Below are 16887 nucleotides of genomic sequence, written 5' to 3' on the forward strand. Positions count from 1 at the left end.
AGGTCTAGTATATTCTGTGTATGGAAGGACTGTAAGGTATACATGTCCAACTGGCAGATGTCATCTGACCTTCACCTCATTTTCATGGTTTAGTGGTTATAGTTAAGGCTTTGTGTTTTGTCTGTTTTTCTTCTACTGTATGCAATAGGTCTACTATATTTGATGTATGGAATGATTGTAAAGTGTACATGTCTAGCTGGCAGGTGTCATCTGACCTTGACCTTATTGTCATGGTTGAGTGGTCAAAGTTAAGTTTTGTGTTTTGGTCTTTTTATCTAATACTATCTGCATAAGTCAACTATATTTGGTGTATGGAAACATTTTATGATCATGCATGTTTTATTTGACATTGACCTCATTTTCATAGTTCATTGCTCAGTGTTAAGCTTATGTATTTTGGTCTGATATTTCTTAAGGTAAAAAGAAACCTCAAATTAAAAAAAATATACATATGTTTTTATAACTCAATGGATAGTTTTCATTATAAAACTTATTTACATTTACTTTTTTCTGAAGAAAATTCTTTAATTTGTTCATATTTAAAAGAAGCTTACTTTATTTTAATTGCTTCTTTCCAGGAAGCAATTCCCCGACATATTTTCCGTATGCAAAGTGACCACTCGTAAAAATCCAGTGATCACAATACGCATGGATGTCCTTAAAATTAACTATTATCTGATTGTACATGTTAAACATATGCTCAAGATCCATGCTTTTTTGTTGATTGTTGACAAACAGATGACAATCGTTAAACTTCAGCTTCAAAACATGAACTTTAATTACCTGCCATATTTTCACAACAACACTGACCGATTCAAAAAAAAAATTTGGCAATTAAATGAACTGTATGCGAAAAACTTGATAAAATCGTGCACAGAAGACTAAGTTTATGATGTTTGTATGCATTGGTTCAAGAATTGGAATAACATTATTTTTCACTGGTTACTTGTTTACTATGACTTTAAACAATAAGCAATAGGTCAACTATATTTGTTGTATGGAAGTATTGTTAGCTGTACATGTCTGCCTGGCATGGTTTATTTGACTTTGACCTCATTTTCATGGTTTATTTGATGATTTATTGGTTAATGTCAAGTTTATGTGACAGTTGTAATAAGGCTTCATATTTAGGACTATCGACACAATATCAATTATTAGTAAAGAAGGCGAGACATTTCAAAGTGTGCACTCTTGTTTTTTAGTATTAACTAATTTCTACACAAGAAATTATCAGCACTAAATAGGCTATTTGCCAATTCCCGTATTTGACCCTATTATTAGAAGCCTTATTTTTTTGTTGTCTCCCTTAGCTTTATGAGGGACATAAATTTTTATTTACAATGGAGAGCTAGCAGAAATAGCAAATTTACCTGTGCATAATGTGAGTAATCTATAAGGTTTTTAAATCTATTAATTACATTAATTTGTTGTTAAGCTAAATACTTTTGACATCAGAAATTATTTTTCATGAAAAAATAGTTTGACAGCCGATACATCACTTTCAATTCATCATGCTTTGCATTGGCAAAAGCCAATATTGTCAGATATGGAACCAGTCTAAGATTGACAAAGGGAAGTAATTTATTTATAAAGTGTGTAATAATAGAATCAAATCGGTCATTGGCAAATGGACTATTGATGCTACTACGGGAGATAAAGTTCATGAAATATGTCCAAAAGAGGGATAGATACTCGAGGAATAGTCGAACTCATCAATTGATAATAAACTGACAACGCCATGGCTAAATATGAAAAAAGACAAACAGACAAATAATAGTAAACATGACACAAAATAGAAAATAAAGACTAAGCAACATGAACCCCACCAAAAACTGTACATTAAGCAATCAAACAACAATCAATCTTATTCCCTTATGATAAAAAAAACCATCGAAATATGGTGAGATGCAGTTGTTTAAATTAGCACCATTTAAACTCTGTTGGATATTTGTCTAGTTGGCATCATACTAAATCTTCTTATTGTCTTATTGACAAGGTTCCAGACTTGGCTAGAAAATTAGATTTAAATGACTTTATTGGTTCAATCATATATCCAATGTTAAGAAAAATTTTCAATCAAACCATGAGAATAATTTGAATTGTATTTTCATTTTGTTAAAATCACATTGTCTTAATATTTTTTGCTTTGAAATGTTATTAACACTTTGAAACAGCTTAAATCCCTAAAGTTGACATGATTCTAATAAATGAATTAGTATTATAACAGTATGTTAAATTACAGTGTGTTGCATAGTGTTAATGTGTGAATAACAAAAGTGGATGGACATGTATTACATTGTTGAAATTAAATAATAATCAGCTTTATTTTCTAATCAATATTTAATCCATATAAATTGTACAAAATACATACACATGAATACATTGTATGTTAGTTAAATTATTAAGTTAATTAAAATAAGATAAAAGTAAACACCTACCTAAATAAAATCTATCACAATTTAATAATTTGACACATTCACTTAAATAAAATATATAATATTAGCAAATTAAAGCAAAAAGATATTAACAAACATTGACTAAATTATAATGAAATAAGATTTAAAAAAAAGATGCATACAATAAAATTACATTTAAGGTGGTACCTAACACTACAGGGAGATAACTCTGTAAAATCAGCTAAACTTTTTAATTATGTTGTGTTGTTAAGGCAATATAAAGCTTCTCAATGATTAAACTTAGTGTATGTTAAACTACTCTATAACCAGTGTAATTGTTCTGATAAAATAGTTGGTTAAAATTTTTGAAACTTTGATATTTTTGTCAAAGGTTAAAAGTAAATACTTTGTCAAAAGTTCATGAAAATTAAACTAGCCAAATTGATTTTAGCGAAGGAGTTGTGAACCACCTTAACTACATTATTACAAAATAAAACTGAATACTGAGAGACAAATAGAATAAATAAATATACATTTAAATGAATTACTAGTATACCAAAATAAAATTTAAAGCAGACTTAATATACATGTTATATAAAGTGAAAATATATTTAATTGAAATAAAGTAAAATAAAATGGACAAATACAATGAAATTCAGTGTAAAGTTAACTAAAGCATAATGAAACAATATCAAATACAGAAAGATTAACAAAACAGTCATTAGATTGTGTCAATGGCACTCACACCACATCTTCCTACATATATCTGTCTATTAAAAAGATTATATAGCACTCAAGAGAGACTGACATTTTAAGACAACATATTTTTGTTGAATCGAGTTCAGTTGTTCACACAAATAGATAAACAAATAAACAACAATAAGCAAACAAATAAACAACAATGAACAAACAAACAAAATAAATCAATTTTCCATAACCTTGTGACGTCATTTGGTGAAATATGACAACATTTTACTTTGTAAAATGTCATAACATATTGTTAAGCATTTAAAAATTCCTATTAAGGTGGCTCATGGGTACAAAAATTTTAGCAAAAAATTAAACCTTTATTTTTTCATTACAAATTTTATTTATTACACTATTAGTTGTAACTTTATGATATGGTACAAAAAACAAACCAAAAAAATGATTTAGTTTGTCCCCAGATGACTTTAAAAATTGAAAAAGCTCCAAATTATCTCCCTTTGATGCAGAAATGCCATTTTTTGGCCTTAAATTTGAAATATTTTTTCTAACTCATCAGTGACCTATATTTTTTATTATTGTTTTCAAATAAGCAGTACATAAACTAAATAATTGTAGAATTTAAGCGATTTCTTATATTAGGTTATTTTTTTATTTCGATATTTCCTCTTTTTCTCCTATTAGTTCAACAGTAAAAAAGGACATTAACAAAAATGTAGGCTTCTTCCAGAGGCAGATTTTAGCTTAAATGAACGGTGACCCCATTTTTTTATTTCATTTTTCTTTTAAGTATATGATAAAGTTCATTTATGAAAAAATATAGCGAAATCCTATATTAGAAAAAAAAAATCATTTATACCCAGGAGCCCCCTTAATGGTTTATGTTACAAATACAGGATAACTGTATGTCTGTCCCCCTTCAGGTTAAAATTTTTGGCTGAGGTAGTTTGTGATGAAGTTGAAGTCCAATCAAATTGAAAATTAGTACAAAAGTTCCCTATGATATGATCTTTCTAATTTTAATGTCAAATTAGAGTATTTGCAGGGTCCACTGGACATTGAAAATGATAGTGTGGATGGGGCATACAATGTACTAGGGACACATTCTTGTTTCAATTTAATTTTATTAATCTTATATAATACATTGCAGTACTTGTTTAAGATATACCATGTTCATTGCTTTTACAGTCATAAAATGGAAGTATTAAAAAATTCAGTTCAAATTCTATTAATTAAAAATGGAAATCAAGGCAACCAACAAAATACTTGGGAATATATTAAGATAGCCCCCAAATTTACCTCCATTCTACTTTGGGTATACTGATTAATAAGGTTCATGTGCTGATTCATGGTGCTAACAGAGGAAAAAGACAGTTTCTCGTGTACAATTTGGAAATCAGTATGGTGTTCATTATCACTGAACTAGTATATATTTTTTTAGGGGCCAGCTGAAGGACACCTCCGGGTGCGGGAATTTCTCGCTACATTGAAGACCTGTTGGTGACCTTCTGCTGTTGTTTTTTTCTACGGTCTGGTTATTATCTCTTTGACACATTCCCCATTTCCGTTCTCAATTTTAAGGAACAGAATCACAAAGACCAACTAAACTTCAGTATGGTTAAGGGATTATAATGAATAAAAACATTAATGTATTATTCACTACAAGTTAGTTACAATAATATGATGAGAAATATTATTGACAAAATCTGCTTAGGATTTACAAAAAAACTCATCATATATACAAGGAATAAAATTCTATAATTACGCCTGACATGTGTTTTGTCACAGTCTACAAAAGACTCATCAGTGATGCTCAAATCAAAAATGTTTAAAAGGCCAAATAAAGTATTAAATTGAAGAGTATTGAGGACCAAAAGTTCCTTAAAAGTTTGCCAAATACAAAAAAAATCAAATATTTGTAAAGAGTAAATTTATTATTATGAACATATTAATGATAACTCTTGTCAACACATAAGTGCTGAGTACTGGGCTGGTGATACCCAAGTTTCTGATTTTCTCACTGCATCTACAACTTTATATAGATATAGGAAGATGTGGTGTGAGTGCAAATGAGACAACTCTCCATCCTAATAACAATTTAAAAAGTAAACCATTATAGGTTAAAGTACGGCCTTCAACACGGAGCCTTGGCTCACACCGAACAACAAGCTATAAAGGGCCCCAAAATTACTAGTGTAAAACCATTCAAAAGGGAAAACCAACGGTCTAATCTATATAAACAAAACGAGAAACGAGAAACACGTATATATTACATAAACAAACGACAACTGCTATACATCAGATTCCTGACTTAGGACAGGTGCAAACATTTGCAGCGGGATTAAACGTTTTAATGGATCCAAACCTTCTCCCTTTTTCTGAAACAATAGCATAACATCACAACATAGAAAAACATACGATAAAATATCAATTGGCAGACTTAACTCAATCAAAAAACGTATGATTACACAATGAACGAATTAATTTTATCTGCGATATCTGAAAACAAATTCACAGTTAATTAAATATTAGAGACAAACATTCATGACCAAAAAGCTAACAAACAAATTCAAACACAGGACATCACTGAGAAATATTTAACCAATCAATGTTCACTTTAGAAAAAAAACGTTTTTTTATAATCTTGAAGTTTATACAAATGTTGTAAGAATAAGTGAAAAATTGAAGATATTACAAATAATCAAAGCTGGTGTATAGACAAGATCCATATAAATAAAAAATAACAAAAAAGAATGTTTCCACAATTTCAAACATAATATGAAGTTAATTCTTCCCTTAATTTATCATGAAGGGATTAACATTTTTCGTATTTTGTTTGAATTTCCAGTTACAATTACCTTTTAAGTGATTATACTTTATTTCCAAATACCCTTCAAACACAAATTAATCATGACATAAATTTATAGATATATTATCATGATTGTCAGTAATATTTGGGTTGTCTTTGTAAACATTTACTATAGAATGTCTTTAATGTTGTCCTGAATGCTGGTATTCTGAGCAATATCAAAATAGGATCTATAAATGATACCAAATATCTACACATACCACAAATGAATCTGATACTTCTACTACTGGTATAATAAGACAGTAACTGTCTGTTAGATAAAAATACAAATGATGGCATACCACTTAGAAGATGAAATCCTACGTGCATGAGAACTGTTAAATAGGCCTTGAAATTTTTCGACTTCAGAAAATTGTAGGTCGTTGATGCTATCGTTCGCTGCTTGGTTGTTGTTTTAAGTTTTTGATTGTGATCCTTGGTTATTCTCTTTTCTATAGTTTGACTTTCCAACTCACTTTTTATATTTACTTGTGACTTTGATATTTTTCTTTTTGGCAACGGCACATTTTCTGGGATGTTAGTGTTGAATATTTTATGACTAGTACGAGGTTCATCTAGAGTACTGGATGTTTCCATCTTTGTTGTCAGACCTCCACTGATACCCGGCTCTAGAACAGACATGTTAAACATTCTATCTTGTTTTCCATCCATAACTTGGTTGTTGTGTGGTTTGCTCTCCAGAATTCCATTGTTACTTGGTTTATCAACTACAATTGAGGTATTCAGTACATTTTTGAATATTCTAATTGTACCAGAGTCAACGTTACCTCCAGTGTCCGGTTTAATCTCCAATTTTTTGTTGTGACCAGGTTCATCAGATGAAGTTCTTGTTTCTATGTTCTTTCCGGAAACTCTGTTAACAACACGAGGTTCACCAACTGAAGATCCAACATCTGATGAAGCAGTGATCATTTTACTTCCTAGAACTCCTTTAGTACCAGGTTTATAAGTGGAAGTGTCGAGTTTACCTTTCAAAACTCCTACCCTTTTGTTTCTTTTTATTATAGTCATAACAATCTTTGCGTTCAATATTATCAGTGAAATAATAAAAATTCCCATGGCTGATTTTCTTAAAGTCATAAATTGTCCAAATTTGTCTCCATATGCACTGTACAGATCACATTCTTGTCCTAATGTATACACTTGATTTTGTACCCATAGCAGTGATGGAATTATGACAAGTCCCGAAGTAAATATCCACACTCCAAAAGATAGACGAATGGCCATTTCACGTGTGACATATTTTAGACATTTCAGAGGAGTGATGATAGAAAAGAATTTCACAAATGTCAGTAATAAAAGTAAATATCCAGTTATAAACATGTGGGTTTGGGCCAATACGGCAATTGAGAAACAAAACTTATAGTTTTGAAAAAGAGAAAAATCTTTATAAAAGTATGTGAATGAATTCATCAGTAAAAATGACCCATTCAATAGATCCGATACTCCGAGAAATGTATAAAATATGTGTAGTTGATTCCTGATTTCCTTTTTAATCTTGCATGAAACAAGAAGTAGGATTGTGTTTAAGATAATTATTCCTAATCCTTCGATAACAGATATAACAAAGACAGGAGCTCTGTTTTGAAGAAAGACATCAGTATTGTTTCTCATTATATGCACTGGATTGTGTTTAAGCAAGGATTAATATAGATTAATTTAACTATAAGTTCCTTACTTTATAAAACTTTATTCCGTTCTGCCCTCTCAAAATAAACTGAATTCCTGTGTATTTTGTAGTACATATTTATATTGTTATTTTAAACCAATATATCAGCTCATTAAAAACAACAGGCAAACTACTATAAAACATCAATGAGAATCATATATTCCTATTGCTTCAATAATCATTACTTGAAGATCAGCAGTTACGATAATTATAATACTTTATCCAAAAAGCAATACAGCTTATAGAATAATACGTATTTTACAATAAATCTTTCATTGCACCAGTGACAATAAACTATGCTATTGTTTGTTAAGCATAATTGCTAATTTATGGCAATATACTAACAGTTTTCATGGTTAGGTTAGCTTTTTTCGTTGACATTATCAATTGAAAAAAAAACTGGTCAAATTTCTATTGCTCCCAAGTTTGTTTATTACAACATGTATTATGAAGGGTTATATGAATAATCATATAAATATTTATTACACTTTTTGTATTATAGAAACGTGATTTGTGAACATGTGTTTAATTATGATTGTTGTGAAATACTACATATTAAAGGCATTTATAGTTATGCCCCAACTTATGGCATTTTGATTTTCAGTCTGTGCCTCCATATGTGTGTCCGTTTATTTGTTCATCCGTTCATTCGTCTGTCTGTCTGTTCCGCTTCAGGTTGAAATTTTAGTTCAAGTAGTTTTGATGTTCATAGTTGAAGTCCAATCAACTAGAAACTAAGTACACATTTTTCAATTGATACGATCTTTCTTATATCAATGCAAAATGAAAGTTAATTGACCCCAATTGCATAATCTATGGACATTATTATTATTAGAAAATGATAGTGTCCGCTCCACGTTAAAATTTTTGTCAAAGTAGTTTTTGATGCAGTTTCTGCGTCTGTCCAAGGTCAGGAACCTCTGGCCTTTGTTAGTCTTGTATGTATTTGTTTAAAACCCACTTTGAAAATTCGAGAGTATACTGTTTTACCTCTTTCTGTCCGTCAGTCCAGTCCATCCATTCATCCGTTAGTCCGATCCATTTGCGTTTTCATATTCATCACTCAACATCTTCCAGTTTACCGAACACTTTTATCATATTACACATGCTAGCCAAGTAGAAATTTTGTCACAATTTCCTCAGCAACTGCAATACAAGGATTTTTCAAATTTGGTTTCAGGGTTTATATAATGCATTTTCAGATTCATCACTCAACAACCTCCTGTTTACAATATTTGGGCGGGGTTATCATCAGTGAGCAGTAGTTCATACTTTCACTTGTTAATTTTTGTTCATTTATATGTTTTGGGGTATAGGAAGACGCTCATTTTCACAGAACTAGTGTAAAATTTTATTTAGGGGCCAGCTGATGCCCGACTCCAATAGTTAAATTTATCGCTGCGTTGAAGACCCATTCTTGATCGTTGGCTGTTTTATACTCTTTGGTCGGGTTGTTTTATTTGACATATCCCTATTTCCATTTCCAATCGTTTTCTTTGCTCTCGCTTTGAAGGAGTTGCATTAAGTGTTACCTTTTTCCGTCTGTACGTACATCCGTCCACACTAACGTACGTCCTACAGTTGGTTTCTGTACTTCAGATTGTCTCAACCAAATGTTATGAATATTATTTGAACTTTGAAATGTTCTAAATTTATGCTCCTTTCCAACAAAAATGTTGAATTTTTCTTTTCCGTATTTTAACTGCAGTTTGGTTCTTCCTAAGGCTATAAAACTTATACATAATGTTTGTAACTATACAGTACTTCAACTTTGAATTTTGGTGATATTACTGAAACATTCTAGTCTTATGCCCGTTTACATATGAAAACATTTCTTAATTTTTATTTTCTTTTCTCTAACTAAAGTTGCCTCAACCTTAAATGTTATGAAACTTATACAATTGTAATTAACACAATACTCAGGTCAAGTACATATTTGCGAAGAGCACTATAACCGTTTTTCAGTTATGTCCGTTCATTACTTAGTATGATAGACAAGTGGGGGTATCATCTGTGTCCCATGGACCCATTCCCCATTTATATTTATATTTAATTGGAGTATTCTGTAACACTAATGCTTGCAATATGTTTTTGATATATAGACATTTTTCACAAGATAAACAAGAAGATGTGGTTCAAATGCCAATAAAAAACTCTCCAAACAAGTCCCAATGTTTAAATTTGTTAGGTCAAAGAATATAGCCTTTAACACGGACTTCGGCTCACATGGACCAGCATACCATAAAAGGCTTCAAAATGACAATATTTGTTTTATGAATAAAATCTATCACCCATATCAACTTAAGATGATTTAGAGCATACATATATAGGGTCATATACACAACATATCTCTTGCGTTTTGTTTTTAAGGCAGTCCATCTGACTCTATTTCAACACTGTAGATGTCATGATAGTTATCAAAAGTACCAGGATTATATTTATATACGCCAGACGCGCGTTTCGTCTACATAAGACTCATCAGTGACGCTCAGATCAAAATAGTTAAAAAGCCAAACAAATACAAAGTTGTGATGATATGACAGATTTCTGCAATGATCACTGCATTTGAAGTAATTTTTTGAAAAAGATAAGCAACCTGCAAAATATACAAATTTTCCAGTTGTTGTTCATATGTTCTGCATTAGATCCCATCAGATCCACTTAGCACAGATTTATAATATACCTATCAGGTTTACTGTTAATCAACTGGATGTTAAGTTAAGTTTGATTTCATTACTGTTTTTTTTTATTAAAGTGTTATCATCTAACCCAATATACTAAAAAAATAAAGAGAAAAAAGAAGACAATATTTGTCTTTTGTAAGGAAGTGTCTTTTGTAAGGAAGTTGTTTGAGTCGATGTCACTGCTGGTCGAGTTTTTATTTATCGAGGGTATCACCAGCCCAGTAGTCAGCAATTCTGTGTTGACATGAATTATCATTGATATGATCATAATCATAAATTAACTACATGTTTACAAAACTTTGAATTTTAGACAAACCAAGAATGTTTTACCTTTGGTATAGATAATTTTTTAATTTGGCCTTTTTAACATTTTTTTAAAACATCTGGCGTTAATACAAAAATTTTAGACCTGGTATCTATGATGAATTTAGTATTTATAAAAAATTGAGTTAAAAAACTACTTGATCCTTGGTATACTAAAATAAAAATTGATAAAAGATAAAAAAAAAAAAAAAAAGAATAAAGAGAGTATAAACCCCTTTGGAACATGAACATGATAACAAGCATTAACTGTATGGATCAAGACAAACAAATAGTAACAAGTATATAACAATCAACAGTAGTAGAATCCCTGAAGAAAAAGATGAATATCCGTTATATGTAGGTGTTTCCTTAATTTTAGTCATTCAATAATGATTTATTTAAAAACAGACATAGATCATGACTTAAATGAACACCTGTTTACAGGTATCAGGTTGTATATCCTGCCTTGATTTCCTATTTTCAATATTTTGTTTTAATTACTGACAAGAAGCATCAAGGAGACAGATATAATAAGTTAAATTACAAAAACAGTTGGGTTCAAATAAAGGTAAACAAAAAATCAAGCATGAATAAGGTTGTATTTTGTTGCTAAATAAGTGAGACCCGCAAATAAAACAAATTGCAAATGAAAAAACACAAGGATAAAAAGAAAATGTGATTAATTAAATTAAATCTTTTTTAGCTGGGGCTATAAATTATAAAAGTTTTTAAAACTATTGACTGACAAACATTTTGTCAACTCCTATAGGTTAACATATATAAATATAGTGCTTACTTAAAAATATCAGTTACATGTGACTAAGTAACAATAAAATATCAGTTATGTGTGACTAAGTAACTATCAAAATATGAGTTACATGTAACTAGGTAACTAAAAAAATATTAGTTATATGTGAATAAGCAACTATCGAAATATCAGTTATATGTGAATAAGTTACTTTAAAGAATCAGTTATAAGTGACTAAGTAACTATAAAAGTATCAGTTATATGTAACTAAGTAGCTATAATAATAACAGTTATATGTGACTAACTACCTATAAAAATATCAGTTTAATGTGACTAAGTACCCATAAGAATATCAGTTTAATGTGACTAAGTACCCATAAGAATATCAGTTACATGACTAAGTACCTACAAAATACTACTTCTATGTGAATAAGTAACTAAAAAATATCAGTTATATGTGACTAAGTAGCTATAAGAATATCAGTTACATGACTACGTAAGTATAACAATGTTAGTTCTATGTGACTAAGTAACTACAAAAATATTATTTATATGTAACTAAGTAGCTGCAAAAATATCAGTTATATGTGACTAAGTAGCTAAAAAAATATCAGTTATATGTGACTAAGTAGCTATAAGAATATCAGTTGCATGACTAAGTAACTATGAAAATATCATTTAATTGTGACTAAGTAACTAAAGGAATATCAGTTGTATGACTAAGTAACTATAAAAATATCAGTTATTAGAGACTTAGTAACTATAAGAATATCAGTTATATGTGACTAAGTAGCTTACAAAATATCAGTTATATGTGACTTAGTAACTTTAAGAATATCAGTTACATGTGACTAAGTTACTTTAAAAAATATCAGTTATATATGACTAAGTAGATATGAGAATACCAGTTGCATTACTTAGTAAATATAAAAATATCAGTTACATGTGAATAAGTAGCTATGAGAATATCAGTTGCATGACTAAGTAACTATAAAAATATCAGTTATTTGTGACTAAGTTACTATAAGAATATCAGTTATATGACTAAGTTACTATAAAAATATCAGTTATAAGAGACTTAGTTACTAGAAGAATAGCAGTTATATGTGACTAGGTTACTATACAAAATATAAAATATCAGTTATATGTGACTAAGTAGATATAACAATACCAGTTGCATGACTTAGTAAATATAAAAATAGCAGTTACATGTAAATAAGCAGCTAAAAAAATATCAGTTATATGTGACTAAGTATCTATTAAAATATCAGTTACATGTGAATAAGCAGCTAAAAAAGTGTAAGTAACTATAAAAAATATCAGTTATAAGAGACTTGATTACTATAAGAATATCAGTTATATGTGACTAAGTTACTATAAAAATATCTGTTGTATGTGACTAAGTTACTAAATAAAGGACAACCTTACAAGACATGTCTGTTCATGTTTCAAATGCCAGGTGACCATTACTTGTAATCAAAGGGAATTGGGCCTATTTGGCTAGTATAGGAAACACTAATTATAATGCAACAACGCTTGTAACGTTCATTTTGATTGGAAAACGTCACTGTCTTACATGGCAACAATTGACAATTGATGCTATGGGACGCACACGAAAGCGCAGACGGCATATGACAGATTTTAAATACATGTTTAAACGTTGTTTTCTGTCAGTTTCATTAGAATGGAGATAACAATATTGTATTTTAAGCTCCGACGGCATCAATTTGGGATTTGATGGTCGCAAATACCCGTTTACTGTCTCCGCAAACGCGTCGCCAGTAAACTTAATTTGCGACCATCAAATCCCCAATTGATGCCGTCGGAGCTTAAAATACAATACAGTTATCTCCTAATTTTATTGCATATTTTTGTTTTACATTTACAGGCAAAGGTTAGAAAAAGACAAACATGTCATCAGTTTGCCTCACGACATTGATGTTATTGTTTTAAAGACAAAGAGGATAAAAATTGATGACAGAACAATTGACAAAGTTGTACTTGTTGCTGAAACCCTATTATTGGTCATTGAGGTACCAGAACAGCAAAATAATGAGTAAGTTCTCTCACAATCTAAAATATTGTAGAATAGAATATTTTTGGAGCGTTTTTTTCTTTTGATAATTAAGTTTAATTCATAAAAAAACATTGATGTTACTATATCTTAAAGTGGACCAGAATTACAGACATGCAAGAAAACACAATATATATATAATCAAACCGGTTTGGCCTAAGAAACCTCCTTTTTTTTTGTCATAATCTTAATTTCTTAATATGAAATAATAATAGCAAGCCAAATATGAAAATGCATATTTTCAATAGTCAGATATTATTTTGAAGTATGAAAAATATATCATTTTTATTAAAGGTGCAATGATGTTTCTATAACCACAGCAATACATCTACCTGGTTATCCAACAGATTTCTGCTTTGTCAGCAAAAATTGTGAGTTTTGTTTAAATTAAAGTAAAACATGCATTCAGTTTACAAATTGATTGATTGCTGGTTTCTTAACGTCGTGAAAAATATTTCAATTATATTCAGGACGAGAACAAATAAAAAATACATTCAATTATAGGTAGGTTCTGTAATACAGGTCATAGGGAATGAAGGTCAGAGAAATTTTGACCCCTCAAAGAGTTGTTGCGATGTTATTAACATGCAAAGAGCATGGAATTCTATGTTCAAGAGGCATCATATTTAATATCCCCATCATGTCAGGGAGTGGCTGGGGCTACTTATACATCCTGAACCTACAAACAGACGCTCCACTTCAGCTAGAATTTTAGGTATGAAAAAGACCAGTACCCATACTTTCACTTTATTAAGGGCTACTATACATATTAAAATGAGGTAATATGTTTCTGTCCCTTGCTTCGACTATTAGTCACAAATTTTTCACAAAACATTGGTCAATAATCAAATTAGAAATAAAGTTATAATATTAATAGAGGTCAGACTGGAAGCACGAAGGTGCCTGCATCTTTCACCTGAGATTTAAGGTACACCAAGAATATTAAAACCAAGTTTTGAGGTTTTTTAGCTCACCTTTCCTAAAAGGAAATGTCAGCTTTCGCCATCACTTGGCGTCCGTCGTCGTCCGTCCGTCGTCGTCGTCGTAAACTATTTCAAAGATCTTCTCCTCTGAAACTACTGAACCAATTACAACCAAACTTTAGCTGAATGATCCTTAGAGTATCTAGAATGAAGATTGTGTTTTATTTTCCATTTTGTGAAAAAAAAACATGGCCGCCATGGCTAAAAATAGAACATGGGGGTAAAATGCAGTGTTTGGCTTTTTTCTCAAACACGAAATCATTTAGAGCAAATCTGACAGGGTAAAAACGTTCATTAGGTCAAGATCTATCAGCCCTGAAATTTTCAGATGAATCAAACAACCCATTGTTGGGTTGCTGCCACTTAATTAGTAATTTTAAGGAAATTTTGCAGTTTTTGGTCATTATCTTGAATATTATTATAGATAAAGATAAACTGTAAACAGCAAAAATGATCAGCAAAGTAAGATCTACAAATAAGTTAATATGACCAAAATTGTCAATTGACCCATTAACGGGTTATTGTCCTTTAATGACAATTTTTCACAATTTGTTCATCTTATTTGCTAACTTTAAAAAAAATTCTCCTCTAATACTACTCAACCAAATTCAACTAAACTTCAACTGAATGATCAGTAGGGTGTTTAAAATAAAGTTTGTGTTTTATTTTCTATTTCGTCAAAAAACATGGCCGTCATGGCTAAAAAGAGAACACAGGGTAAAATGCAGTTTTTGGCTTATATCTCAAAAACTCCAGCATTTAGAGCAAATAAGACAAGAAGTTAAAGTATTTTTTAGGTCAAGGTTTACCTGTCCTGAAATTTTCAGCCGAATTGGGTAACTGGTTGTTAAGGTATAATGCCCCTGAATTGGTGATTTTAAAGAAATTTTGCAGTTTTTGGTTATTATCTTGAATATTATTATAGATACAGATAAACTGTTAATAGCAAAAATGGTAAGCAAATTAAGATCTACAAATAAGTCTATTTGACCAACATTGTTAATTGATCCCTTAAGGAGTTATTGCCCTTTAAAGACTTTTTTCACAATTTGTTTATCATGTTGACTTACTTTAAAAAATCTTCTCCTTTGAAACTGCTGTATCAGTTTCAGCCAAACTTAGGCTAAATGAGTTTCAGAGTATCTAGTATAAATTTTATATTTTATTTCCTTGTATGTCAAGAAACATAGCTCCTATGGCTAAAATAGAACACAGGAGAAAATGATTTTTTTTTGCCTTTGAAGAAAATAGGACGATTCAAAAATCATTTAAATAAATTGAAAAGCCAAAATAATCATTTATGAGAGATTTAACCAAAAAAATTAAGGTGAGCGATTCAGGCTCTTGAGAGCCTCTTGTTTTAAATACCAGTTTCTGATTTTTACTAAAGGTTTCTAAGTCAGAAGAGGAAATTTAATATACTTCAATGATAAGTCGATTAATGATTTAAGTAATTTGCATTTTCTATGTAGTATAGTTAGCAAGACCAACGTTTTTTTAGCCATGGTGGCCATGATGTTTTCTTATGTGGTGTAATCAATAACAAAAATTAAATAAACACCCTGATAATAAATGTTGCGAAGTTTGATCCAAATTGGCAAGGTAATTTCATTATTTATTTTGTTTTCAGGTGGCTTTCTTGTTTCTTGGAAACATATCAGTGAAAGAGTAAACGATTTATATGCACGAGAACATTTGTTTCATTTTTCTCCTGATGGGAAGTTATTAGGAATAATTTCATTCCTTGGTACTAGCCCATTCTCATTTTCCCCAGTTTTCCTTGATGGAGATTTGGGCATAAAGGAAAAGTATCTAGGCTACGGAAGACCGGGATGGTATGTTTACATGAGGGATGGACATGGTGGAATACTATGTGTAAAAGTAATGGACTGTTAATAACTACTTTCTATATACACGATTGTGTTCTGTTCAAGTTAACATTTGAAATTGAAGTACTGACTGCTGGGTTTGAAGTTATTGTAATAAAGACTAATATATTTGTAAGATTTTTGTTTTTGTATACCCAAATAACTTTATTATTGTAATTAAATGTACAAAATATAGCATTCACAGTGATCATGACCTAATTAATCACCCAAAGGCCAATTGAATTTTTTTAATAGTTTTGTATAGATTTTATTGGTTGATTATAGAAATTTTACAAGGCGTGGCTCGTGAGCCTGTGTCCAACTGTGAAGATGGAATTTATAAAACCTACCTGTCACTTACAAGCTTGTTATATTACCTTAGACAAATAGTACATTGTAGTTAGGTTTTTCTATATAAATTGGACTCTTTATAAATAATATTAATCTGAAGAAAAGGAATATTTTTAAAGTTTAGGATTTGTTCAAGGTACAATTAGTTTAGTTAAATTATTGTCATTAAATGCATTGTTTTTCTTGACGCCCCTTTCGTCTACAAAAAGAATAATCAGTGACACTCCATTCCAAAAA

General features: G+C 30.3%; 1 protein-coding gene across 1 annotated transcript in view; it reads left to right on the top strand.

Annotated features, from left to right (window-relative positions):
- LOC134680892 (cyclin-dependent kinase 17-like) overlaps nt 1-16421 on the top strand; it is a 40251-nt gene extending 23830 nt beyond the window's left edge. Inside the window, exons 7-9 of the mRNA XM_063540172.1 lie at nt 13263-13430; nt 13743-13819; nt 16062-16421. Of these exons, the coding sequence (XP_063396242.1) occupies nt 13263-13430; nt 13743-13819; nt 16062-16327 (511 nt within the window). The 3' untranslated portion in view covers nt 16328-16421. The remainder of the gene's footprint in view (nt 1-13262; nt 13431-13742; nt 13820-16061) is intronic.
- The last annotated feature ends 466 nt before the right edge of the window (nt 16422-16887 follow it).

The sequence above is a fragment of the Mytilus trossulus genome, chromosome 8 (assembly GCF_036588685.1).
Source record: "Mytilus trossulus isolate FHL-02 chromosome 8, PNRI_Mtr1.1.1.hap1, whole genome shotgun sequence".
NCBI classification, from domain to species: domain Eukaryota; kingdom Metazoa; phylum Mollusca; class Bivalvia; order Mytilida; family Mytilidae; genus Mytilus; species Mytilus trossulus.